Source organism: Alternaria ethzedia, assembly GCF_023757985.1.
Source record: "Alternaria ethzedia strain BMP 0044 chromosome Unknown scaffold_13, whole genome shotgun sequence".
Classification (NCBI taxonomy): Eukaryota; Fungi; Ascomycota; class Dothideomycetes; order Pleosporales; family Pleosporaceae; genus Alternaria; species Alternaria ethzedia.
In genome coordinates this window covers 579,459-605,550 of record NW_026056206.1, presented here as the reverse complement: position 1 = coordinate 605,550, position 26,092 = coordinate 579,459, and the positions used below count along the sequence as shown (strand labels likewise).

Genomic DNA, 26,092 nt, shown 5'->3' with positions numbered 1-26,092 from the left:
ATAGTTCGTGAGGTGTTGGCGATGTTACAGCAACAGATGAAGGACTGCGATATTTTCGTGGGGCGTCCAAGCGCGCCGCCAAGGGACGTTTGCCTGCATCTTGCTTGAGCCGCATACCGCTTGTCTCCTTCTCACCGTCACTGCGCTCATGTTCTGGACCAGCATAATCAGCGAACATGTCGGCAGCAGGAATCCGCAATCATAGTTACGAGATCGTAATGAGCTGTTCGACCCTTCAGCCCGGCTGCACAAGATCACTGTCCCTGGTCCTTGAGATCTTGCGAATATGGATCGATCTCCTGACTTCATATATACGGCAGGCTTGCCGAACCACTCCCCTTGTTACCAAGAACGTCTAAATGAGTTCTTACATACCATCACATGAGGCTGTCATATCCGTAAAGGACGCATCACCACGTCCGCATCGCCGCAGCCGCAATTCCCTCTTCACATGTACGTTGCGCAACGCCCCTTGCGTAATGCGAGGTGATCACAACACGACATCTCCCCGTATCCCGGAGAATAGTAGCCAGTCCTGGGGATCCGGGGAACTTAACGCTCCAATCACGTTTTACCCGCCATATTGTGCGCCATCACGTACGGTAAATGTTCACATAGCCGTCTGTACCCCGGATTCTACAGTCTAGACACCGCACAGCGGGCTTCCTTGCCCAGACTCTTGGTACTGTATAAGATGTCTTGTCCCGGTGGGTGAAAGGAGAATGCGTGGAAGCTTGGTTGAACCGCCGAGTATGAAGGGGCACGCTGTGCAGGTTGGTACAATGGAGCTCGGATTGAGTGAAACATCACGTGAGCTGGGCTTTGTAAGGAGACCACAGTAACGAATTGTCCACCCCAGTAGTTGGTTTTTTTGCTCTCCTTCGAAAATACCATGACCTGTCACTCTTCAACTAGGCTTCTACAAGGTCTTGCGATCATGGAAAGCACAAAAACTTGCTTCACCATGACTCCCCGCAGGGTACTCAGAGGTGTTCTGGAAAAGTTCTCACTTCACCTCGACAACGACAAGAACGTAGCAAACTCAAATTCACTGTGACTGAACGGCGTGTATTCTTCAACCTCTGCTACCAATCAGCCTTTCGCTATCACTAACAACACCAACAACCTCCTCAGTCCCCAATCTCCCAGTCAAATCTCCAATTCCAAGCCTACATCTTCACCAAAACCACAATCTAACAACAATGTGCAGACGCAACTTCTACCACCACACCGCATGCGAGCACAAGACACAAGTCTACGATAACCCGTTCACCATGTGCGGCGCAGACCCCGGAAGCAGGTATCGACTACCGTGTCAAAACCCCACCAATTCCATAACCATCTTCTCGGGACACTGCAGGGACTGCATGTTGAATTTGGAGAAGAAGCTCGAAGATCTGAGGATCTGTCAAGAAGCAGGTTGGGTGTGGACCCCGAGGAAAGAGGTCTGATCAAGGGCACAAAAGCCGCTTCAGGGAGAGGGTGACAGGTTTGGAAGATATCTGGCGAACGAGGTACCAACTCACGAAATGTGGAGTTACGGCGTCAACAGGGTCGCGATATATCCAGAAGTCGGGATCACAATCAGGCAGAGAAATGCAATTGTATGATATATCAGTTTTTTTCTATGATTATATAATTGTTCTGATCAATTTCATCTTCTTCGTTCTGTCACATCAACCACCGCAAGTTTGCTTGCGTTGAGGCATGTGCAAAGTGACGCAATCTCGTGTATTCGTCGTCTCCAACTCTCTGGTGGAGCCCGACATCAGTCGTTCAGCCAGTCTGACAAAGGAAATAAAAGAAAACTGGGGGTATTGCGCTCATAACCGGGTATATCTAGAAGCAAAAGGCCTCGCACTGAAATCGTATCCATCGTTCATAACCATATCCATCTCGTTCATTACGTAGTTTGTCATCTCTTTCATCCATTCTCGTGTGTTGTGTTTTTCGTTTCGTGTTCGTCGTTCAAAGATCAGGGTCTTCGCCGGTTGATACCTCCGGCTCTGGAAGCCACTCCCTCAACTGCATCATTCTGTTCCTCGCGTGAATGATGAAGATGGAGATAGCAAGTGAGTTCCAGACATCACAGCCTTCCTGCATAAAGTCGTACATGGCGAGTAAACGTAGTGAAGGTTGTTCGTTCTTCAAGGTCGGCGGCGCGTAGCTCACAAATGCCACAACGGTGTGCGTTGCAGTGATACCATAGAGGGTCGGGACTTCAGGCACAATAGCATCTCCGCGGGCTGCTGCCTCATCGATCTGTAGAGCGTCGTACCATAGTTCGTGTAGCCGACCAAGCTTCTCGATCATCTTGCGCTCTGCCACGGCCGGGTGTACATGTCTCGAGAAGGTGACGGTTTGGAATAGAGGGAGCTGGGACCAGAGATGCTCGACTCTACCGTCCTTCATAGCCCATTTTGTGTATGCCTTGACAGACTTGCCGATCTGGAAGTGGGGAGCGCGCTTTGTCCGCGTCTGCCAGGCGTCGCGAGCGACACCGCCCAGGTCGAACAGTTTCTCGAGAGCATGCTGCGCTAGACGCTGTTAGCAAGATCCTCTTAGCAATTACAAGATCGTAACATACCACTGTAATCAGTACCGCAGGCTGGCTTGACGAAGGCCTTGTCGATGTTCTCGGTGAATAGGTCTGCGGGGACAGTCTCGAGATCATTGATCCAGCTAATGGGCATCAGTGGCTCAAATCCGCGCATGCCCAGCTTCTGAAAAAGAAAGACCGCGTCCTCAGACCAACCAGCGTCACGCAGCTCACGGGCTTGTTGATCTTGTCTGTACCGCTCCTGATCATGGTTGACCTTCTTCTGTACAACCATGTAGGTACCGTCATCAACGACCATGGTCTCTTCGTTCGCATCCCATAGGTCGGCCGAAGAGCCATCGTTTTCGTGGTCTCTCGCGAGTGCGATGGGCGAATGCGCGACCAAGGTATCTCCCTCCATGTCCTTGGACGACATAGCTGAAGCTGGTGGGGAGGGCGGTAGCAGCGTCGCATCGATATCGTAGTGAGTGTTCGGTGGGCTGAGTCCCCGGGTCTTGACGTGCGCTTCGGGACTCATGTCTCGTGTAGGCGGTGGTGTGGTGTGTTTGGACAGAGCAGCGGATCGAGTGGGCAGCGCAGGCACCTTGAAGGCATACGGCTTTTCGCGGCGCTGTTGTGTCTTGCGCGGACTGACATAGTTCCAGAAGCAGTCGGACACTCCGCGAAGAAACGCCATACTAAGTGGTAAGTGGAAGCAGTCGAGTCTGGTCGAGTAAAAGAAGCGTCCCCGTCACGTCGTCGTGGGTGTGACGTGTAAGGAGCGTGGTGGGGGTTTGCAGTCGATATGCGAAGTCGCGGTGAAGTGAAGGTGAGGGTGAGGCTGCTCGATTCCCCATGCGGCAGGCCCAGGTATAGTCTTTGTCCCTTTGATGCGCTGTTGACCTGCTGAGTCTTTCACTCACGGGGAGTAAAGACGGGGCAAAAAGGAGTCATAGCTAGTCAAAGTAAGGTGAACGGAGCGGCTTGTTCCTGCATGGCTCATGCAGCCCTGGACTCGGTCAACTGGTCTGCCACGCTGTCACATTACATCTAACCGTATTCGACTAGCGTCAACTGGTGTGGATGCAGGTGCGGTGAAGATCTTATCAGATGGAACTTTGACACCCCACCAGATCTCTGCATCCCCGCCAAAAAAGAGTCGAGCCGCTTTCGGAAGACATTTACGTGAAGAACTACGTTCGCGATTACTTTTCTTTTCCACAGCAGCAAAATGGCAGTCACAGAGCAGGACACCCAAGTTCCTACGCTTCGCAACATCCTCACCTCGGAGTCGGAGCCCCTCGCCCGCCGCTTTCGCGCTCTTTTCTCTCTTAAGCACCTTGCGGGCCTGCAGCCACCCAGTGCGCAGACTGTTCCCGCCATCGAGGCCATTGCCGCCGCTTTCGCATCGCCGTCAGCTCTGTTGAAGCACGAACTCGCCTACTGCCTGGGTCAGTCGGGACACGATGCTGCCATCGCGCCCTTGAGGGGCGTATTGGAGGATAAAGAGGAGGACTCCATGTGCAGGCACGAGGCTGCCGAGGCACTTGGTGCGCTGAGCGACAAGGGCAGTCTTGAGCTGCTAAGGGCATTGAGGGACGACGTCAAAGAGATCGATGTCGTACGGGAGACTTGCGACATTGCTGTGGACCGCATAGAGTGGGACCATGGGCTGCAGAAGGGGCAGGAGAAATTGAAGAAAAGGTATGCTTGTTTCAATTCCTGGGTATTATACTTTCTTGCTGACTACTGGACAGCGACTTCACGTCCATCGACCCTGCGCCACCACTACCACAGAGTACGGAGAAGGCATCGATCCCCGAACTTGAAAAGACACTGCTCGACACCTCGTTGCCCTTGTTCCAGCGCTACCGAGCCATGTTCGCCCTCCGCGATCTTTCCTCGCCGCCCGACCTCCCAACTGCCGTTCCGGCCGTACAGGCGCTCGCTCGCGGATTCACAGACCCATCTGCTCTCTTCCGCCACGAAATCGCCTTTGTCTTTGGGCAGCTGTCACACCCCGCATCCATCCCTAGTCTTACAGAAGCGCTCAGTAACACAAAGGAGGCAAGCATGGTCCGACATGAGGCAGCCGAGGCACTTGGAAGCTTGGGCGATGAAGAGGGTGTCGAAGATACTCTGCGTAAATTTTTGAACGACCCAGAGCAGGTGGTGCGCGACAGTGTGGTCGTAGCACTTGACATGGCAGAATTTGAGAAGAACGGAGAGATGGAGTACGCGATCGTGCCGCAAGCTGTTGCAGCTTAGCGCAGCCCAAGGGATTGCATGCATACGGCGTTCGGGGTATCTAGAATTCAAAATGGCCACATAGGTAGAATTTCCGCTTCAGTTGTTGGTATTCCATCTGTAAGATAGCAATTAGCATAAGCTCAGCTCTTGACATGGACGATTGAACGTACTTGTGACCGCAGTCGCACTCGTAGAAGACAGTACTTCCTTCATCTGCGCTTCGCAGTTGTTGTGTGTAGTATCGCACTTCCTCTCTTCCGCATTTCTCGCATGGATGATTGATAACGCTGCTCGTCTGAACGTCCTCCTCGGATATGGTCTGGACCTCGGATCTCTTTGCGCGCAGCGACGACGGGAAAGCGGTGGGCTTGGAAACTGTGACGACGGTCTTGGATGATGTATCTGCGGTCGATTAAATCTTCTACTCTTCCGCATGCGCAACATAGACGGCGCATACCTTTACATTGCGCTCCGCATGCCGCGCAGGTCAAGATGACATTTTGCTTGCCGGCGGATCCGTCGAGGAGGTTTCCGCAGTCGGTGCAAAAGACAAGACTACCAATAGCCGACATGGTGGGTGATTTGTCGATTTATCGTCTTGGGGCGGGTGATTGGTGTTGGAGTTGAGGAAAAAAGTTACAGGGAATCGCGACTTCCGCGGCTGCAGCCAAGCTAGGACGGGAATGGCAGGCGGTGAGAACGCGTCTGAATGCCGTGCACCACCACATGCATTCGATGCTCCCAGTGCATCGCATGGCACTTTTACAACAAGTTTGCTACCATCGGTTCACCAAGCAGCGACTGGCCAGCTCCCGGAGCATAACATGCGCGCACGCACGATGATATAGCCGCATGCCCAACCCGTCCAATCCAAGTCTACCACCACACCTCGATTGCGCCTGTCCGCAAGTGCTCAACACCACAAGCGGCAATGAATGGCGACTGGCATCATGCCAACGGAGGCGCGCTCCCGTTCAGAAGGCCTCCGCCCACAGTGGACGAGGCCCTTCCGTATTCGCCCTTTACCTCCATCATCCCCTTCTCGCCCGGTGCGTCACTCTGCTTCACTTGCGCCCTTTGCCCAAGCGCTTTTCTCTCACCTGGCTAATAACCACCAGAAATCATACCCTTCCCAACTGCCGAGCCTCCCACGCCACCCTCTACCCTAAACCCCGAGCAACAAAAAGCCGCGAAGAAGGCTGTCGGAATCTTGAACGCCGAGATCCAAGGCCAGTCCACCGCCCAGCATCTGCATGATACCCTCAACCAGCTTCGCAACCTCCTACTTCACGATAGGCTGCCAGAGTAGTGGGTCTACGCTCTTGCCGTGCCTGGAAGTCTCTTCTAACACCCACAGTCACTTCAAGCCCATGCCGCAACTACCAACCCCTCCGCCGGACAGTCCCGTCAAGAACACCAATGGAGATACTCGCAGCGCTATCTCTGATCTGAGCCCCTTCGCGCGCAGGCTTTACGACCAGACGGATGTGGCATATACGGGTAGGCCTCTTTGTCACCTTCCCGGTGCAACCACTAACAAGGACAGCACCGAATGTCAAAGCACCCGAACAGCCTCGATCAGAGTCAGCACTTTCCCGAAAACCCCAACCTCCACAACCGCCGCGCCCAGCGCCCACACCGCCCCAGGCCACCTCCAACGGCCATGCCTTCACGCAAAACATAGATTTACCCTTCTCGTCAAGCGCTCTCTCATCGGCTCCCAGCAGCACACCAGTGCGGCCTCCTGGTCCGGCCGTTATGATAAAGCCAAAAGCGGTTCCACGCGCCGACTACAAGTATATCGACAACATCGAGATCGGAAGCTTGTCACAAAGGAAGGAGGACAACAGAGCCGAGAGCGGCGTTGCAGTTTTGAGACCCCACGAACGAGAGATCGCTGACGGGAAGATTGAGATTCTCAACTCTTTAGTCGCCAGTCTGAGCGAAGACAAAGATGATCTTGACGGCTCACTGCACTTCACCAGAATCCCAACTCCTGACGGCGAGTTCAACGTTCTCAAACCCCGCTCAATGGAGGCTCTTTCAGAGAAGATGTCCGGTGTTGTCAGTCTCGGCCGCTTCAATGCGCTTCCTGTGGACCTTGCCATGGAGATACAATCACTACTACACCCCGCTGTCGTGTGTGCAACTAAGAATGGGCTCTTTCCACGGGATGAGACTACCCCGGAGCTTACCGAGAGCATTACAACAGCCAAGCTCGCGCTCAAGTCATCCAAGCTCCTGCTGGAAACCATGATCGAGGGTCGTGACGACTATCGGATGCGACGAGAGGACATTATCGATTCCATTGTTGATCTCACGAAGCTAATTAAGCATGCCTGCATTGTGCCTGTCGTTCAATCTCGGCGATCTGGGGAGGCTCAAGACCTTTTCACTGCAGCATCGGCTCATAGACCAGATCTGCAGATGGTGCTGCGACTGTGTGGAGCAGTCCTGACCCGCTTTGCTACGCTGATGGGCAAATACAACCTGCCGGACCGGGCACTCAATACTTTGGAGTATCTGACGTTGGAACTGCTCGTTGAGCAGAATAGCGAGAACGAGAAGGATTCGGTGTTTAGTATCAAGAAGTTCGAGCATTTCCGCCAGAAAGTCATGGATGTTCTTGCCCAGATTTTCGCTCGATACCCAAGCCAACGACAGTCGATTCTAAATGGTATTCTAGGCAACCTGGAGAAGCTGCCCGACAAGAAAGCGAGCGCGAGGCAATTCTTATCGGCTCGTGAAGTCCCGATTATGACGATATCTGCACTTTTCATGCGATTTGTCCAAGTAGTCGCAACGAATCCGAGCACTCGTCTTGCGTCACAAGGCGGAGACGCAGCTGGCGGCATGATTGAAGACGATACCAGCGATTATGAGCCTGGCCAAGCACCTTCGAAAGCCCCAAAGAGAGGCGCCGGCCGGACGCCGGCAGTGATTGCTCAAGATTTGACGGTGGAAGCTACCAGCACGGCAATGTATATTGTAACCCAACTGTGCGACAAAGCCTCGAATACTTCCAAATCAGGCGATAAGCCATTCCGCAACCTTCTGGACTTATTCATCGACGATTTTTGTAATGTCCTTGGTTCTCCCCAGTGGCCGGCTGCTGTCATACTTTTGCAGAGCCTCTTGGTTCGTATGGTCAACATACTCAAGGACGACTCAGCAAATAAACACTCTGTGGTCGACAAAGACATGGCACTCACAACAATGGCGAGGATCGGTTGTGGCGTGATTGATTTCAGAGACCAACTCAAGAAGATGAAGCAAAGGCTGGACATTTCGCAGTCGGATTTGTCGTCAAGACTAGATCGTCTTGTGAATGACGCTATGAGCGAAGACGTCAAAGAGAGGGTTAACGATGTGGATCTGTTAGCTTTCGATGGCCCGTACCGCATGGTTCTCGAATCACTGGTCGATTATCTCGATTTACGCCCCTCCCAGGAAGACCCGCATCTGCAGGCAGCGACTGGCTGTCATATCAGCTCGTGGCTGGCAGCTGTCATTAAGACCTTTCCAACAGTTCCAGAAGGAAATACAGATCACAGGCCGCAAGCAATACAAACTGTTCAGCAATGTCTGGAACGCATGATTGCAGACCCAAAGTGGCTCGGTCAGAAGTAGTAAGTTTTCCAACTTGTTCAGGCTCGTTCCCCAGCTGACGGTGCTTGATAGCAAATTCCAATCTGTGTCAGATGATCAGAGCAAACTCGCCGCGGGCGTCATCACTTTACAAAGCCAGGTGTGCAGGTACCTTTCGCAGATCGTCAACTATATGCAGGCATACGCCCGGGACAAGAGCTCTTCGAAGCTTCGGACGAGAGGAACAGCAGGATTGCAACAACTGCTGGACAAAGATCCTCGGGTCATCTCCGAAGGACATGTCATCAACATGATCCCATCGCTTAGAGACAGTTCACCGATGGTCCGAGAGGCGACGCTTTCGCTCCTGTCGAATTGCTTGGCCAAAGAACCATCTCTCGAGCGCCATGTGCTGCCACAAATTCTGGAAATGACTACAGATCCCTCAAACGGCCCCAAGAAGAAGGCCATCAAGCTACTCAAAGAGATCTATCTCCGCTCCACTTCAAATGAGAATAGGCTCAAGATTGCCGCTCCTCTACTCCTCCCTTCGCAGGATAATGAGAGTGCAATTTCCGAGCTGGGTCGCAACGTCCTCGAGGAGATATGGTTGACGGCAGCTAATAACAATGTCAAGACGGATGACAGTATACACAGGCTCAACCGTGCTCAACGAGCAGCCTTCATGGTAGAACTTTTGGACTCTATCGAGCATAGCGCTGTACATTTGGAAGCTTTCGAGAAGTTTTTCGCTCATTGTCTGTCACCTGAAGCGAAGGGTCCGGCTTCTAACCGGAAGATTTGCGCACAGCTAGTTGTCGACTTGGTAGACGAAGCCATTGCTCCCGGAAGCGGTACGGATATCAAGTCTCAAGCTCGTGTTATGAACACCCTTAGTGTTTTCGCGAAGATCGAACCGACCCTGTTCACGCTCGACCATCTGCGGCATCTGAAGCTATACATCAAGACCATCGCCACCATGGATGACGTGGCCCTTGTGCGGCCAACGGTCGTTATCTTTCGGCATGTGTTGCCGACACTTCCCCCACTTCAGCATGCTTTCGCAGAAGAGATTCGAGCAAGTCTTCAGCGCAACGTGCCTAAGCTGGCTAAATGCGCATCGATGGGATGGCCTACAAGTAGAGAAACTCTTCTTGACGTCATTCACTGCTTGTGGGCTATCAGCGAGATGCCGGGCATGGATACTGACAAGATTTTTGCTACAATCTGCTCTGTCATATGCAACCTTAGGCCACTTTTGGACTTAACCAAAGAGCAGGCAGCCCAGAAGGCTGATACCATGATGTCCTATCTAATTCTGATTGGTGCTTTTGGTCAAGTTTGCAGCCTGGATCAACAGATCGAATCGTTCAACAACAAGCTCCGCGCGTCCCTTAACAAGCACGACGGAAAAGAATCTCTGAAGAAGCACCTGGAGCCGATGTTGAACCAGAAGAAGCCACCTCCCCCATCTCTATTCCTGTTAGACACGGTCCGACCTTTCACCATGCAGATTTGGGAGCCGAAGATTCGCGAGCAAGCCCTGCAGAGTATGGGTGGCATATGCCAGCAGTCGCCAGAGCACTTCATGCGCAGTGAAGTGGAGAAGGTGGTCAAGCTTGTCTTTGTTAACGAAGGAAACGACACCCTGAAGCACATCGCACTGTTATTCTTCAGGCAATTCTTCACTGTCGCTGAGCGGCGCTCGGAAACTGGTGCGCAAATTGCAACCGGCAAAGGAGCTGCTAATGGCTCCGCGCGCTTGGAAACGTCTTTTACGGCTACTGGAAACGACCATGCCACGCTGCATCTGGCGCAGAAGTTCTTAGAATATTTCGTGAAAGCTGCGTTGGAGAACAAAAATGAGTCTGCCGTCGTTGCCACAGATATCATCGCTAGCATCAGTCGCCAAGGTCTTGTTCATCCAAAGGAGTGTGGTGCTGCGCTTGTCGCTCTTGCGACCTCGCCTTGGTCAAGCCTGGCTCGAGTTGCAGCCGACGAACATAGACGCATTCACGAGAAGCAAGAGTCGTATCTGGAAAAGGAGTACATGCAGGCCATCCACATGGCTTTCAAGTATCAACTAAACATGTTCACTGATCCTCATGGCATGGTCGAAGCTACACACACTCCGAAGCTCGCGAAGTTGTTCGAGGCATTGAAGACGGGCAAGAAAGCCAGTCTCAAAAAGTTCATCAATAACTTTTGCAAACAAGTGGACTTCGACCTTTCAAAGCTGGATATGAGTGGCACTATACCGGAGGCTGTCTTGTACGCGCGCTTCTGTCTGGAGAATCTGGCTTTGCTCGACTTCCCTCACCTGGAAGAGCTTGCTGTGTTCCTTCATGCAGTTGAAGCGATGGTCCTGAACACCACAGGGCCCGCTATAGGAGTTATCATCGCGGATGAACTTCCAAAGCAAGACGCGAATTCAGTGCAAGCTCAGCCTCAAGATATGTTCCAACAACAAATGTTGGAAGCTAGTGGTGCAAACGGATTTCCATCAATGCTACCAGCGGCAGTTCCGATAGCACCTCAACCTGCTACTCCAACAATCAGCAACGACAGACTCCGTCAGATCACCGCAGCTTGTATGATCCTGCAGATGGTGTGGGAAACTCGCACTTTTGTTCGAAAATGCTACTCCATGAAGAGCAACGCGCCCATTCCGCAAAAGGATTACATTAAGCCTGCGCATCGTAACAACCTCGTCACTGGCAAGGAAATTTGGGAACGCTTCGAAACGATCATGCGCGCTCTAGATAGCCGCGAGAGCATGGTGAAACAATGTTATGACTTTGCAGATTTACTGGATGTTGATCGCGAGACCTTCATTGACGCCGAAGGAGACGATGCACTTGTTGCAGGGTATGAGACGCCAACCGAGACTGGCGAAGACGGTACGCCATTCCCTACTAGTGGTCGTGGCAGGAAGAGGAAGAGCAATGTCAGCTTAGGCAACACACCGAAGAAGGCAAGGGGCAGGCCTGCTGGATCCAAGAAGAAGAGGAATTCTCGCACACCGGATGGCGACGGCGACTCAGACTAGCAGCCCTGATCGGACAGCCACCGGTTGCCTGCGAGGAAATACATGTGATACGGCGGAACCAAGACTTCAGTATCTCAACAAGCATATCAGCATCGTCGGCTATGCCACGCGCATCGGACACTTCCTTTTTTACAAAATCATTTCAGCATGCTTTCGGCGTTCAACGGAAAAGGCATATCATCGATACCCACCAGCATATGGTACATGGACAGTGTGTATCTGGCGTTTCTCATTCCGTGGCATCACAAGCTTGATAGCTTGGACGGCGATCTTCAGCATGTCGTCATCGAAGCTATCCGAATCTAGAACAATATATTATCAAAAACTCCTATCGGGCTCTCGTGAAACGACCCATATGCAATGAAAGAAATTCCGTGACGGTGAAATGACTTTTGTTCTATATGCGATTTTGACATCTTGCCTCTCCCATTACTTGTTTATCCATTCCGTGGTAGTGTCCTGCTTTTTTGTTGCCACGTTCCTACGCATGCAATTCGCGCGTTGACATCTTGTGAAGTCTTCATTGCATCTCCTCCATGCTTTTAGCATGCAACAAGCACTTTTGTCTCCCCGGTGATACAGCTGTTCCCCGCGATACGATTGTCATAAATATGCTCCATCTCTACGTCCTTGCCACCTCGCCCAGTGGCAGACAAATCTTTGTCTGCGTCCCTCTCTTCCTTCTCCCGATTCGCAGCATCCGTGCCTTTATCCAGAGACAACGCATGTGATGGACCCACACGATGTTTCTTATCTTTTGCGTCCATCTCATGAGAAGACCGAGGAGAACTAGAGTCGCTGCTATATCGCCGTTCGTCATTCTCCACATCCTTCATGCGCACTATACCCGCACTGTGGTCGTCTTCTGATCTTGTAGAAGCACTGCTGAATTCCGCTCCCGGCCCCGCATCCAGAGTAGCCGCGTGTGCTATCACAGAGTCGGCCTCGGGAAACACGTCGGAAGATGGGTAATGCGAGGAGACGGCATCAGCCTCGGTGGAAGCAGATTGGATAGGGGCAGTCGCTACAGACTGCAAGCGCGAATTCGACCCGTTGAGAGATGTTTCCCGAAATGACAGTGGTGGATGCGATTGAAGGCTTTGAAGGCGAAGCGCGCCGCTAGATGCTTCTTCTCGGATTTGTTTGCGCTGATGGTAGGTGAGACCGGGTAAGAAGTCTGAGACGTCGATTACGCGGACATCTGTTGGTCCTCCCTTTGGTATTTGTCAACGGCGCGTGTAGGACGGAAAAGCTGACTATTTTACGTACGATTTCCATACTTTCTAGATTGGACTTATGCTCGCGTTTATCGCAAAGTAGTGTTCGTTTTAGTCTTAAAACGACGCGATTGAATGCCATTGTGTGGGTCCGAGGGCGTGTGGTTTGGTAGATCGGGGACGCGTGAAGTCGATGCGCGAAATATTGTTGAATCTCGAAAAAAATGTGGTATATGCAGCGATTCTACAAAGACGGCGACGTTTGAAACGATTGAGTGAGAAAAGAGTTTACAGCAACGCGACAGAGGCCAGGAAATAGTCCAAAAGCGGTAGGATCGCGATAGTTCGCGTAGGAAGATGCTCGATAGATGCTAGTGAGTAAATACTAGATACGCGCGAGCGAAGGACTGAGAGTGTGGCACCAAGTCTGCCTTCTTCAGGCGTTGTCGTGGCGCTGGGCCATCCCTTACGAATTCGCCCTCATTGTTCCGATGCTGACATTCCTTTGCTTTCGTTGGGGATGTAAAAGCGGGAGTGGGCGCCGCGGAATGTAAGGAGCTGGGCGAGCTTGATAGCTCGTGCGTCTCAAACACGTGAACAAAGAACGAATGTGTGAATTGTAAGCAGAAAGCCTTCCGGCGAGAACCTTGGAAGCGTCGCATTTGGGGAAAGGATACTAGATGAGACTGCGATCATGAAGCTGGTCATTGGTCTTGGGCTTGCGAGTGCTGTACGGTTTTGCGCACTCTAAACCAATATTTGCTGGAGGTGAATCACGTCTTTGAGGCCAACAATTGCCGCTTGCTAGGAGACGTTCATTTCTACATGACGTTTCATAGCACTGGAAAGGCGCTAGTGGACACCCAAACATCTTTGGCATTCGACGCAAGTCCGGGAGGCGTGTTCATACGATCGGATGCGATATGGGCTAACAGCAATCTAGCAGCATCAAGGGGTACTTTAGTAAGCCTGGTATTACTGAAATTGGGGTCGACAATGTTACACATGTTCAAGGATCGCCAACGGCATGTAAAATGAAGTTGAGCAGTCCTCATTGTGTAGGATCTTTCTGGTCTGTACTAGAATACCATTGATCATCTCTCGCAAGGAGATCAAGCCTTCAATATGTTGGTAATGCTTGACTTCTCCGTGTCAAGTCATCTATTTCGGGTAGTCCTTGACGTGGTAGCTCTTGAGCTTGACGAACTGATCGAAACCGAACTTGCTCAGCGTCTGTCCCCGCCCAGAGTCCTTCCACCCAACCCACGCCAGATCCTGAGTCGGTTAGTAAAGTATCCTGTGTAGTCCTAGAATAACTTACTGGTGCGGGGTAGTCGCATCGGTTTACGAAGACTGTGCCAGCCTCCACGTCATCGGCAAGCTCATGACCCTTGTTCACATCTTTGGTCCATATGCTAGCCGTCAGTCCGAATTGGCTGTCGTTCATCAATTTGATTGCTTCTGCGTCATTCTTGACCTTCATGACCGGGATAACAGGACCGAAAGTTTCCTCTGTCATTACGGTCATGTCATGCGTGACATTCGTCAAGAGTGTCGGAGCCACATAGTTGCCATCTGCAGGTGGGTTCTTGAAACTGGCGTTGTCTGGGGTAGCGTCCTTGGCACCCTTCTCCAGAGCATCCTTAACATGCGACTGGATAGTCTCTGCTGATCGCTTTGAGACTACTGGGCCAACATGTGTGCTCTTGTCGAATGGATCTCCAAGCTTGTATCCGCTGAGTACGTCTTGAAGCGCTGATACGAATTCATCATGTATCTTTTCATCGACATATACCCTCTCAACACTGCAGCAACTCTGGCCAGAGTTGAAGACAGCGCCGTCTACAAGTTCTTCCGCAGCCCATTTGACGTCAACATCGGAGCGTACATATGCAGGATCTTTGCCTCCAAGCTCAAGACCCACTCGTAGCGGTACGCGGTCATTTGCAGCCTGCTGAACCGCAAGACCATTGGCCACCGATCCAGTGAAGCAAACCAGCTGGATCTTGGGCGAGCGCGCGATCGACTCAATCTGGACGATGGAGCCGCTGTGGAAGATTTGAAGCACACCATCAGGCAATCCGGCTTCCTTGAAAATCTCCTGGATCTGCTCGGCACTGGTAGGCGTTTGTGGGGATGGCTTCAGGATGACCGAGTTGCCGGCGAGCAGGGCAGGTACCAGCGAGTTGATGAGGGTCAGATACGGGTACTGCAGGTATGTCAGCATGTGCCGACCAAAAATAGCTTATGGCCTGCACGCACGTTCCATGGAAACAAGATCAAGACGGGCCCAAGCGGGACTTTCTTGATGTAGCGCTTGAAACCTTTCTCCGCCTCGCCTGGAGTATCTTGAAGTGTCTCGTCACTAATCTTTAGTAGATATTCGCCGCGCATCACCGCTGTAGTAACTTCTTTGGCAGTGTACGCGATAGGACGGCCCATCTGCTCAGTGATCTCCTTGCCCAGCACATCCTGGCGGTCATTGAGCAATTTCAGAGCTTTCTTGACAATCTCTTTCCTTTCAGCGAGCGATGTGCGTCGATAGGACTCGAACGCAGTGGCGGCTGTTTCAGGCAAAGATTGGAGGTCTGCATCTGAAAGGCCATTGCGCGTGACAACTGGCTTGTTCGTAATGGGAGAGATGGTCGTGATCTTCTCCAGCGACATGATGGCGTGTATCTGGTACGTAGTTTATTTGGATAAATTGAGATGGAGACGCACGGCGTGTCGATTCAGTGGCGTCTTGGGAGCAGTTAATTTTGAGTTGAGGCTTTGCCCGCAGTCGCATCGGAGATGACGTATGACAGCGCTAACGCTAGCCCGTGCACGTCCCATCATAGTGGAGGCCTCTCATGGCTTCACGCCGAATAACGGACTTGGTTGTCCGCTATCGACAAACACCATGGCATGCTCTCCAGAAACTCAGCTTGAACATACAACATCATTATGAAGCATGCTCGACGCACGAGATGCTCGAAAGACGCGTCGAACAACATTAATTTGTCGCGTTGGTCGCCAGCATCGACGCGCCGACGCTATCCACGCAAGCCTGGTAATATTCAATCGCACGTGGACCTCCTATCTTGTGCAATCGGGTGTGTTCATAGCTAAAGTCGAAATACTGGAGTGTAGATAGTGCAAATTCGGGCCTTTTCTGATCACCTCACTAACATGTAGCCGATGTGTACGGAAGCGATCAGGCAACGCCGTGTGCCGTTCAATACAGTGCAATCATATTCGATGGCCGCCGCGCCCTCATTACTTGAAGAGAACAGCATATTGGTGCGGCGTCGCCGATTCGCTAACATTGCCAAATTATGAGAGTGCCACCCGCGCAGTGTGGAGATAAGAGCTACAAGACTTCGGCAGGTGTACCGGCGGTAACCTCTCGCTGGAGGCAAGGTCTACAGAGCCGGTCCCGCACCCACCACGTAACGTCCCGAGCGACTTGTAAGACTGTGGCACCTAGGTATGCTGCCCTTCCGGGCCAGGGATGCCGTTACCTGCGCCATCACGACTCATCTTGACTAATTACCTCCACCTTCCATCTTTCATCATTCTACTGTGGTCAGACCTTCGCAGGAGAAAGCAGCCGGGGAGATGTAAGAGAAGAGCCACCTCCCCATCCCAGTTCTGGTAAACAGCACATCTGCTCGACAGAGTTCACCCTAAAGGCCCATGCAAGTGACACGAGGTTCCATTCCGTATCGAAAGTTGAACTGACACTGGGGGTGTCCTGACCGTTCTGGGCTCGCCGGCAGTGGTGGCGAGTTTGGCTCCAACTTTGAGCGTCAGCATGGACTGCAGAAGATCATAGGTCGTACATGGTTCTACTAACGGTGCGTAGCTTGGCGGCATGGCCGGCCCTCGCTTGCGCTCATCAATCAACTCCACGCGTTGCATGCGGCGGCGGCGTCAAGAGCTGCGCATGCAATATCTAGATGTCACCAAAGCCAGCCCAATTCGGAGCTGGGGAGCCGTCGTGCCTTGCGTATCTACCCTTCCTGCTCCAGACTGCATGTGTATGGTGGCCTACAGGAACGAGGTATTGAGCTCAGGCTGGACAGTCCCTTACAGAGTATCGTCCAGTGACTCGGTCTTGGGGCACAGACTTACAGTGGGGAACATGATAGGGCTCTCCACTCTTCCCTGTATCTTGCCAACCTACGCCCCTCCAGATGATCCGCGGATGTCGATCCGGACTTTCGATGAGAAGGCTGTCAGCACGAAGATCTGGACTTTGTTGAGTCACTTCTAGGTTGCCACTATCCAAGCCACCTGGACCCTTCTTCAGCCCTGAATGTCAAAGTGACAGCGAAAACACGATCCGACGATGTACACGGTGCCGGCAATACTAACGTTGACTGAAAGTGTCTAACACGAAGTCGACAATATAGCTAAGTCGAAGTTTGCGACTTTCAATCCACTAATATTCACTGCCTTCATGACCGTCTGTAACAACTTGGCCTTTTGATCACTGTCGAGCTTTGGCCCTTCAATCTGTCCCTGGAGTTACAGGGCTGCTGGAAACAGTATTTAAATGATCCGATACAGTTGCTCCAGGTCTTTGTAGATACAGACTGGGCGCCGGACCGGTTTCCTCATACTAGGCGGGTACGCGACACTTATAACGGTTTGTCATAAGACCCACAGCATACCACCTGTTAGACGCGATGAGCCCAGTACACCGTAAATCATCGGGGCTGATCACCTGACCTTCATTAAAATTATGGATATGAGCAGGCATATTTCGATCGGTAGTTGATGAGCTGTCAAACTCTTTTTCTGCTGAACCCTAAGTATGGTACCATTTCCTGGCTATTAGTGGGCGGGAGGAGCTTTGTGAAAGACGGTCGTCTAATATTGCTTGGCTGTACATGCGAATTGCCTCATCTTCGGTGGCTGATCTGGTATTTCGAAACGTTACAGAGACTACAGCAATCATGGTGAAAGTCCCCTGAGCTATTCTAGTTGCTACATGCAGACTCACTAGGTTCCGGATCCGACCTAGTAACGAGAACCTTGATTTCGACTTGGACCTTGACTGAAAGAGCTTACTTCGTCCAGGATGAATGCAGGCCAAGTCTTCAATAAAACGCTTCTAAGCCACCATGAAGAGCGGCACATATTTGGAATGCGGAGCGATCCGCTGGCTCCGTAGCGTTGTAGAGCAGATAGGGGATGCCTAATCAGCAAGCGTTGTCGCCCAGTGACGATTGTGGAGATCTTTCAGCTGGATGTTGACCACGAGACATCGTACAGGCAGTTGTGGGTGAGCTAGTCAGGTTCAACGCAGTCTCGCTGTAGCAAAACGCCCTCGTTACCAAACTATAGACACCCGCTCTAGCTAACAACTAGGGCGGAGTAGGCCGTACCGTGGGAGCAATCGGCGCATAGCACACGTTTTTAGCATCGCTGGCGCCACTCGCTTCGGAGAGCCGTTGTACATGCCAGGTAATTCCGCGTGTAATGTTATAAGACAACGTGTTATAGACGAGAAAATTGTGCACACCAGGTCGACTCCAGCTTTGTCTTGGCAGGTGTATATCTGCGTGCTGCAGGTGGTAAACCTGGCTCGTTCATGTTTATGAAGAGAGACATAACATGCATTGCCGAAGTGAATGAGGATAGACTGTCATGCGCAGACTGTCTGGGTATCCAGCGCCGACGTAAGCTAGCTTTTTGCGTGACGATTTAGTCCTCAATTCTTTCGTCAGAGCTGGAAAGTGGGACCTGGAAAATACAACGTTTCAAGCGTCTGAAGTGCATCTCCGCGTTCTCTGATTTCGCGTAATTCACGTCTCCCCATGGCGACAGGTTTATGAAAGGAGGGAAGGTGATCAGCGCAGGCCCCAACAGATTTCGGATTATTCGCTGGGGTGCAGATGACCGGCAGGACAGCGGGTAGCGCTGGATGTCAGGATGCATCGCGAGCCAGGGGACGCGTATTGGGGCTGCGACTAGGAAATGGCTGTCCCGCGATGGTCGCGTAGAAGGGAGTCTAGGCGATGGAGACTGCCAGGTCCCGTGCTGTCAGCGGCTCGCCTGCTAACGCACTGCTGCACGGGCGGCGGTCGCCAATCATGGCCCTGGCACCCTGTTCTGATCGCTCAGCAACGGGAAACGGGCGAAGGTGTGGTAGCAGGTGGGTCCTGGGCACGGGCAGGTACCCCAAGGTACTTGTTGAGCCGGCATCGGTACGCCGCCTTTCTTAACACGACGCCATATAGGGTCGGGATGGCACCGATCAACCAATATGGTTTTTGATTACGAGTCTAACCTGCGGCGATGCCTCTGGGATGTAGCCGTAAAAGTCCGCGGCAACGAAGATCCAGCGGCGTTCGTGGACTGTGCTCAACGTGGAATGTTGGTGTGCAGCGAAACCCTGGCCGCGCAGGGGTGAATTGCTCGAACTAGAGATGGAGGAACGGAAGGCGAGTTAGACTCGAAGGCGCACGCACCCACGAACATGCGTGCCCTGTTGCCCATCTCGTTTGCAGCATGTGGCCAGAGACGTCTCTAACGCGCGATGCAGCTGGTCCCGGAGAAAGGACCTGGCTGTCCATGCCGATTCGGTATCCTCACCCTGCACCTCAGGCACTGGACAGTTCTGTGTTATAGCCCACTGCGTCCACTAAGGTTGAGCTTTGAGGCCGAGACAGTACCTAACAACCGAGTGCTATATGGTACCCCAGGCGCACAGCAGTGGTCAAAAGACGGCCTTTGGACAACTGACCTGCATATCTTTTTGACGTCCCTCGACGACATAACCTTGGAATTCCAGCCCTGTGCTGACTTCTCTCAGCCTTGTTGCCAGCTCTTCGCCCTTCGCCACCCCTTGGACAATCTGAACTCCGACTTTACCGTCACTTCCTGCGTAACTGACACTTCCCGATCTATCCTCGAGTGGTGGAATTGTAGTGGAGACGGACGCTAGAACGCAGTTATGCTTTCCACGAATCTCCATCAATACCCCTCGGCGTTCAGCCACCTCCCCGCGCCGAACATGGTCGAACATCAACATCATCATCTCGCTGCCCAGCACATGGGGCAGTCACCACTCGACAACCTCGCGCACACATCACAATACGCAGCCCTACAATTTCATCAGAACCGGCATGTGCTGCCAAACGGAAAGGGACTTGTCAAGCCTCATCGGTTACCGTACGCCAGTGGTCCTATAGCGCCTCGGCACCAGCGAGAGATGCTCCATGAGCGGTCGGGACGAGGTAACTCAACGTCTGGACCAGTGCGACGCAGGATCAGCCGAGCCTGTGATCAGTGTAACCAGTTGCGAACGAAGTGCGATGGTAGACAATCTGTAGGTCCTTTCCCAGGCTCTGGATTTCTAAATCAATATGCTAACGGTATGAGTAGTGTGCGCATTGCATAGGTACGTTTTGATGTTATGGAGAGCTCGGCAACGGATGAACCGAGATGAGAACCATCTGCTTAGGCGACCAAAAGTTACTTTTGTAGCGTCTGCTAGAGGCTCTTAGCTACGGGGCTAAAACTGCCGTTCGCTGTCCATCACCCATGTACTACCCCTCTGACAGCTTGGCTAACACAGTGTCAGAATTTGGATTGACGTGCGAGTACATACGTGAGCGCAAGAAACGCGGAAAGGCATCGCGGAAGGATCTTGCCCAACAGCAGGCTGCGACCGCCGCAGGAGGCACTGGTGCGCCGAAGTCAGAGGATTCCAGCACCCCGCAATCGTCGGAGAAAGCTACCGAGTCTGTTCACGGCAATAGTCCCAAGCTTCCTGAAGGCCAACGATCTCTGCCTGAGCTACCTGGTCGATCGGCCAGTATTGCGACAACACGACCCGAGATGGATACCGCGTCGATGTATCAGAACAGGACGATGAGCATGGGCGCAATCGACACTATGCCAGAATCTGATATGCATCATCAAATGACCGAGAGCATGCAATCCATGCACCCCATGCAGCCGCCCCGATTACAGACTCAAGGGCTGTCTATGCACAACCCCATGCCCGAGTACACGTCGATCGAGGAGTACCACCAGAGCCTTACCTATCAGTCGCCACTCCAAATGATGCAGCCTGGAATGCAGCCCGTTGTACCTTCGCACGGCCATGGGATGGAGTACTCTGATAGCCCCTACAGTATGATGAGCCCACAAAGCGCACATACACAAGCACCCACGAATACCTTCAGGATGCCCGAAGAGGCATCCAACATGGGTTACATGCCTCAATCACCAGTTGATGGATCGCCTGGTTGGATGCTGCCTTCACCCTCTACAACGATGTACTCTGGCGCACAACATCAGAATCCCTCTCAGCAGTTGAGATACCCTGTTCTGCAGCCGTTAGTACCACATCTCGCAAATGTCATGCCGATTTCACTAGCTTGCGACTTACTAGAGCTCTATTTCCAGAGTTCATCAACTGCGTTTATGCAACCAGTCTCCCCTTACGTACTAGGCTACGTCTTCCGAAAGCGCTCTTTCCTCCGCACCAACAACCCCCGCGTGTGCAGTCCAGCACTGCTGGCAAGTATGCTCTGGATTGGCTGCTTGACAAGCGAATCTCCATATCTTTCCTCATCGCCATCTGCGCGGAGCCAATTATCGGAGAAACTCATCAACCTTACCATCAGTCTCTTGAAGCCTCTTGTGCATCAACATCCAGGTGGTTCCGATGCCAGTCCGACGGCTTTCAACGGCGTCGGGCCGATCAATGGTGTCACCATGGGTGGTTTTGGTATGCCCGCACAAGATTCCGACATTGGTTTGCGTAAGTTACCAACCCATGTTCAGTTTTGCGTAGTTTCCTTCACTAACACGACTAAAAACAGCGGGAGCACCAGGAGGCCTTGACGACGTAGCAACCTACATGCACTTGGCCATAGTGATCTCGGCCAGCGAGTACAAGGCTGCATCACTCCGCTGGTGGAACGCCGCCTGGTCACTGGCTAGGGAGCTTAAACTTGGCAAGGAAGTGCCTGTGACACCGCCTCCGGAGCCGAATGACGAAGATGCACCTGGAGACCTTGATGCGGAACATATGGGCGCAGGATACCCAACCAGTCAACACACATCCATGGACTTCACAGAAGAGCAAAGGGAAGAGCGCAGACGTATATGGTGGCTGCTGTTCACTGTTGATCGGTAAGCCATCCGATCTTTGTCAACCGTGACATTCGCAGCATGGCATTGCTCGACTTCTGCCGACGTTCTTGCGCATCCATCAGATCTGCCCTCCAACACACGCTGATCGCTCAACAGCCACCTAGCGTTATGCTACAACCGACCGTTGTCTTTATTAGACGTCGAATGTTCGGGCCTGCTGCAGCCACTTGACGATAACGTATGGCAATCTGGCGAATTCTTCGAGGACTCCGCTCAATCGTTTTCAGATTCCACACTTCATCGACGATCTCGAGGGCCTGCCTTTGAGTGCACCGGACACTCCATTTTCGGATTTTTCCTTCCTTTGATGACCATCCTTGGGGAGATTACCGATCTATATCATGCGCGCAACCACCCTCGTTTTGGGACGAAGACCGACTGGGATCACCACGCGCTCGAGATCAGTCAACAGCTGGTGGTATATGGGCAGTCACTCCAAGAGCTACGAAATCGCGCAGTGAACGAGGCCAACGCTGAACGCGAACCATCACACCCCGACACACCATCTGGGCGGTCTGTCAACTCTACTATGTCCAGGGCGCAAGAGTCATTGATGCATGCTAAGATTGTGGAGGCGTATGGTACGCATCTCATGCACACGCTTCACATCCTGCTCAATGGTAAATGGGATCCTATCTCGCTACTTGATGACAACGACCTCTGGATATCTTCGCAAAGTTTCGTCGATGCAACCGGTCATGCGGTATCAGCCGCCGAAGCATTGAATGAGATTCTGGAATACGATCCGGACCTAAGCTTCATGCCGTTTTTCTTCGGCATCTACCTCCTGCAAGGAAGTTTCCTGCTACTGCTCATAGCCGACAAGCTGCAAGGAGATGCAAGTCCGAACATCGTGCGAGCATGCGAAGTGATAGTCCGCGCGCATGAAGCATGCATCGTCACCCTCAATACCGAATATCAGGTAAGTGGCGCTACCAGCCCGTCATTCTTACCTCAACCTTTGCCGGCCCCACCGCTCTGCCAAGATCAGTAATCATGCTAACACCTCACAGCGAAATTTCCGCAAAGTCATGCGTTCTGCTTTGCAGCAAGTGCGCGGCCGCGGCATGGACGAACACGCCCAACTTGCGCAACAGCGTCGGCGCGAAATGTTGAGTCTCTATCGTTGGAGCGGCGACGGCACAGGGCTCGCACTCTGAGCCGCGTTTGAGCCTCGCTTGGCCGACCCTTGTCATCCCGGAACCATAACACCGCCTTTCGCAACAGTACAACAATACACGCCCTGTTACTTCCCTAAGGGGAGGTCAGGATTCCTTTCGCTCGGCTGCGACTCGTTGTACATTTGGAATCATTTTGGGCCGCCACTTGGCTCACCTTTCGTACATTACTAGCATTACCCTATACCCTGACATCACTATGTTTTCCGTCTTGTCGATGTTACTTTCCTTTGCTCCGGCGCGGGCCAGTGGCTATGTGGCTACCGCCTAGCTTCATCAGGGCTGATGCCCACGATTAGTGCGATGTACGAATTCACGTATACTGGTTTTCGGCGTTATACCATAATGTGTTTGCCCCTTGAGATATTGGTGTGCGGACTGGCGGCGCGATCGTTGCGAGGGCGTTCTGGTACCAAACTTTATGCACGCCATCCTGGTGCACATGTTTCCTCAAGTATTGTGCGTCATATTTCGAAAAGCGCAAAGTCCTTCACGTGTTTTTGTCTGTAGCGCCGGGTACAATTACCCCGAGACATGATATCGCCCTGTACATGTACGGAAGTTCCCTTCGTCTCCTTACTTCGGTTCTAGTACACAGTGGAGAATAGTGGGTAGTCGATAAGTTAGCGCAATAGCCACGCCTCGCGTATACACGCAACTAAAGAATCCTGACTTAACAGCCCTTTACCAACTTACAGGCCAAATAGAGCCACCTAGGAGATCACACAAGTACAGAGCAAGCCCTGTGCCGTGCCAACAGCGAGTCAGTGGAATCGCTACTATGATCGCTTGTTCTGGTCACTGTGTAGGGCCGACCACATATTGAATACATTGTCTCATGATGCTATAGCCAGGTTCGATGTTTCAAAAGTACCCCCCTGCGTTCCGCGAGCCCCAAGCTTCCTCTGCGGGGCTTTCGACTGGATCAAGGACCAGAACACGACTAGATACTGCTTCGAGCATGACACCCACGCTAGTTAGAATTGGAAGTGGAGGAGTTGAATCATGGCCGTGGAGGTTGGTGGGCTGCACGTGTTGTTGTGCTGACTACCGTGCCACCCAAAGCCTGTTGGCCAGTCAAGGTAGAATGTGATGCCATGGCTGCGTGGCGATACTCGGGGACAAGAGTGTTTGGCTGCCAGCGCTTCAACTGAGTATACCAAACATAGGTGACCCTGGTCAGGTCAAGGATTTGCAGAAAGTTGTGCGAGACCACATGTGGTACCTGGCGAGCGATGCCGGTACTTGGGCACCCAATGCGTTCTTGCCCTCCCGCTACCAAACCTTAGCTTTGCCATGCGGCCCTTCCTCGTCTTAGTATACCAGCGTTCGGCTTCCCGGTCCACGACCCTACCCGGTGGAACGTCAATAATCTCCGGCACGAGGGCGTGTCTTTACCAGTACCAAAGATCTATCGCATGCACGTTCAAAGCCCTAGTTAGAACAACGACAGAAAGTTTGCCAGCTGCGAAGTATGGGAACACTGCTGCGGACCGGTAAGACATGAGACTATTCAGGATATTAACGCGATTGGATAGGAACAAGTCACTTCCCTCGTAGGCAAGTGTCACTAAGGCAGAGGGTGCGGAGAGCATACACCGAAGCTACATCAAGGTATGCAAGGAGTATTGCCCTGATATGCACTCCAGATCTGTTGAGCTGTGTTGGAACGCGTTGTTGGTCAAAACCGTCTAGGGAGCCTGGAACTCGCCGGGTCAGTGACCGCCCGCATCTCCCGAAACGCCCTGCTGCTTGAGCCCATGTAAGCAAATGCCCATCTCATGTACACCGGAGAAGGGCATCGAACTCTGGAATAAGATGATCGGCTACAGTACAGTCAGATGCCCGGCTTGGACTCGTGAGCCGATGCGATATTCACAGCTGATGATAAGATCTTGTAGCGTGGGGAGCACATCAACAGTAGGGGATTGTGAACACGTAACTCACCGTCATCAGCATGCTAACATTTGTGCAAGTGGTGGTGTGAACAAGATTGTCCAAGCCGCCTTAACACCTCAACTAAGAAGTTATGAATGCCCTCAACTCTACGATTCCAAAAACGAGGATCATATGACATGCACGCTGCAAGCCCCCTTCATTACAGGTAGACCTCAGCGCCGGAGCCCCTCCCTACTCTCCGCTACATCTGTGCATGACCCAGTACAAAGGAACAGCAAATCCAGGGCATAAGGAGACAAATCACGGTGACACTGCAGTCCTTCACGGTAGTGCTGCGTGTAATACCGAATCAATCTGGCCACCCCATCTACACGTCTGCACCATGTGGCCAGGGCGAGCGCCACCTTCTCAACGTGCTTCTCCACATTTTAGGGGTTCTATGGAAGCTGCGACATATTGAGGGGCTCATCTAAAGAGATGAACAGAAAGGAGAACGTCTACGAAGGGCAGAAAGACCCCACACGCCGCACTGTGCACTACCGTACGAGTTCGCATGCGGAGAATACTGAGACAATGTCAAAGCGCATGGTACGCGCCCTGCGGGCCATGGGGGCTGCGTCTGCCGCGTGGTGACGTTGGACAATCAACGTGGATACCCAAAGTTCGGAATGCGGTGAGCAAGCAATGGCTCACTGGCTACTCGGTGTTCAAAGAGTCAGCCACGATCCGGAATTGCGGCCTGCTCTGAGAGAACGGGTCATTCTCTGACAGATCGTCGCGAGCCGTTGCGGCAACGGGCAACTGGAACCGGTTTTTGGATGTCAGAACCTCGAGTCTGCTATGGCCCTTGGAGCTATCCTACCTGGGTAGTATGTTCTTGGCGTGCGCTCTTGGGCGATGTCGGCTGGCGAAGTGGTTCGGACATGCACGCTCTAGGTCGGTCAGATGGCGTGCGGCTGGCGTGAGGCTTGCAGGCGCTGCGCCAAATCCGTGCTGCTCTGTCTTTGAGAGATTACTGAGCTCCGTCGACCCTGACCGGAATGAGACGACATGCGATGGTGGCTAAGATCGAACCACGCGGTGGAGTACGAGACGCACGCGATGGCAACGTAGAGCGCTTCCACAGCTGGCCACAAGTAGAAGCGACCGACACGATCGACGCTTCAGGATGTGGGGAACGTGGTAGGTAGGGGTTGCAGCAGCTCGGGCACAT

At 52.5% G+C, this 26,092-nt stretch overlaps 6 protein-coding genes across 6 annotated transcripts; 3 read left to right on the top strand and 3 right to left on the bottom strand.

Annotated features, from left to right (window-relative positions):
- Positions 1 to 1,968: 1,968 nt before the first annotated feature.
- J4E87_006061 (uncharacterized protein) lies at positions 1,969 to 3,236 on the bottom strand (the record flags this gene model as incomplete). Its single annotated transcript, XM_049377666.1, has 2 exons — positions 1,969 to 2,537; positions 2,588 to 3,236. The coding sequence occupies 2 exons, from the start codon at positions 3,234 to 3,236 to the stop codon at positions 1,969 to 1,971; spliced, it is 1,218 nt and encodes a 405-aa protein (XP_049232707.1).
- Positions 3,237 to 3,770: 534 nt separating this feature from the next.
- On the top strand, positions 3,771 to 4,807 carry LIA1 (deoxyhypusine hydroxylase; the record flags this gene model as incomplete). Its single annotated transcript, XM_049377665.1, has 2 exons — positions 3,771 to 4,243; positions 4,297 to 4,807. 2 exons carry the CDS (start codon positions 3,771 to 3,773, stop codon positions 4,805 to 4,807), a joined length of 984 nt encoding a protein of 327 aa, XP_049232706.1.
- A 78-nt stretch (positions 4,808 to 4,885) lies between these two features.
- On the bottom strand, positions 4,886 to 5,361 carry J4E87_006059 (uncharacterized protein; the record flags this gene model as incomplete). The annotated part of the gene is made up of 3 exons (XM_049377664.1): positions 4,886 to 4,904; positions 4,960 to 5,191; positions 5,247 to 5,361. The coding sequence occupies 3 exons, from the start codon at positions 5,359 to 5,361 to the stop codon at positions 4,886 to 4,888; spliced, it is 366 nt and encodes a 121-aa protein (XP_049232705.1).
- Positions 5,362 to 5,720: 359 nt separating this feature from the next.
- J4E87_006058 (uncharacterized protein) lies at positions 5,721 to 11,426 on the top strand (the record flags this gene model as incomplete). The annotated part of the gene is made up of 5 exons (XM_049377663.1): positions 5,721 to 5,838; positions 5,908 to 6,097; positions 6,147 to 6,289; positions 6,336 to 8,418; positions 8,471 to 11,426. The coding sequence occupies 5 exons, from the start codon at positions 5,721 to 5,723 to the stop codon at positions 11,424 to 11,426; spliced, it is 5,490 nt and encodes a 1,829-aa protein (XP_049232704.1).
- A 2,378-nt stretch (positions 11,427 to 13,804) lies between these two features.
- On the bottom strand, positions 13,805 to 15,310 carry J4E87_006057 (uncharacterized protein; the record flags this gene model as incomplete). Its single annotated transcript, XM_049377662.1, has 3 exons — positions 13,805 to 13,918; positions 13,965 to 14,852; positions 14,906 to 15,310. The coding sequence occupies 3 exons, from the start codon at positions 15,308 to 15,310 to the stop codon at positions 13,805 to 13,807; spliced, it is 1,407 nt and encodes a 468-aa protein (XP_049232703.1).
- Positions 15,311 to 20,179: 4,869 nt separating this feature from the next.
- Positions 20,180 to 22,962, top strand: J4E87_006056 (uncharacterized protein; the record flags this gene model as incomplete). The annotated part of the gene is made up of 4 exons (XM_049377661.1): positions 20,180 to 21,407; positions 21,469 to 21,781; positions 21,899 to 22,724; positions 22,816 to 22,962. The coding sequence occupies 4 exons, from the start codon at positions 20,180 to 20,182 to the stop codon at positions 22,960 to 22,962; spliced, it is 2,514 nt and encodes an 837-aa protein (XP_049232702.1).
- Between the last annotated feature and the right edge of the window lie 3,130 nt (positions 22,963 to 26,092).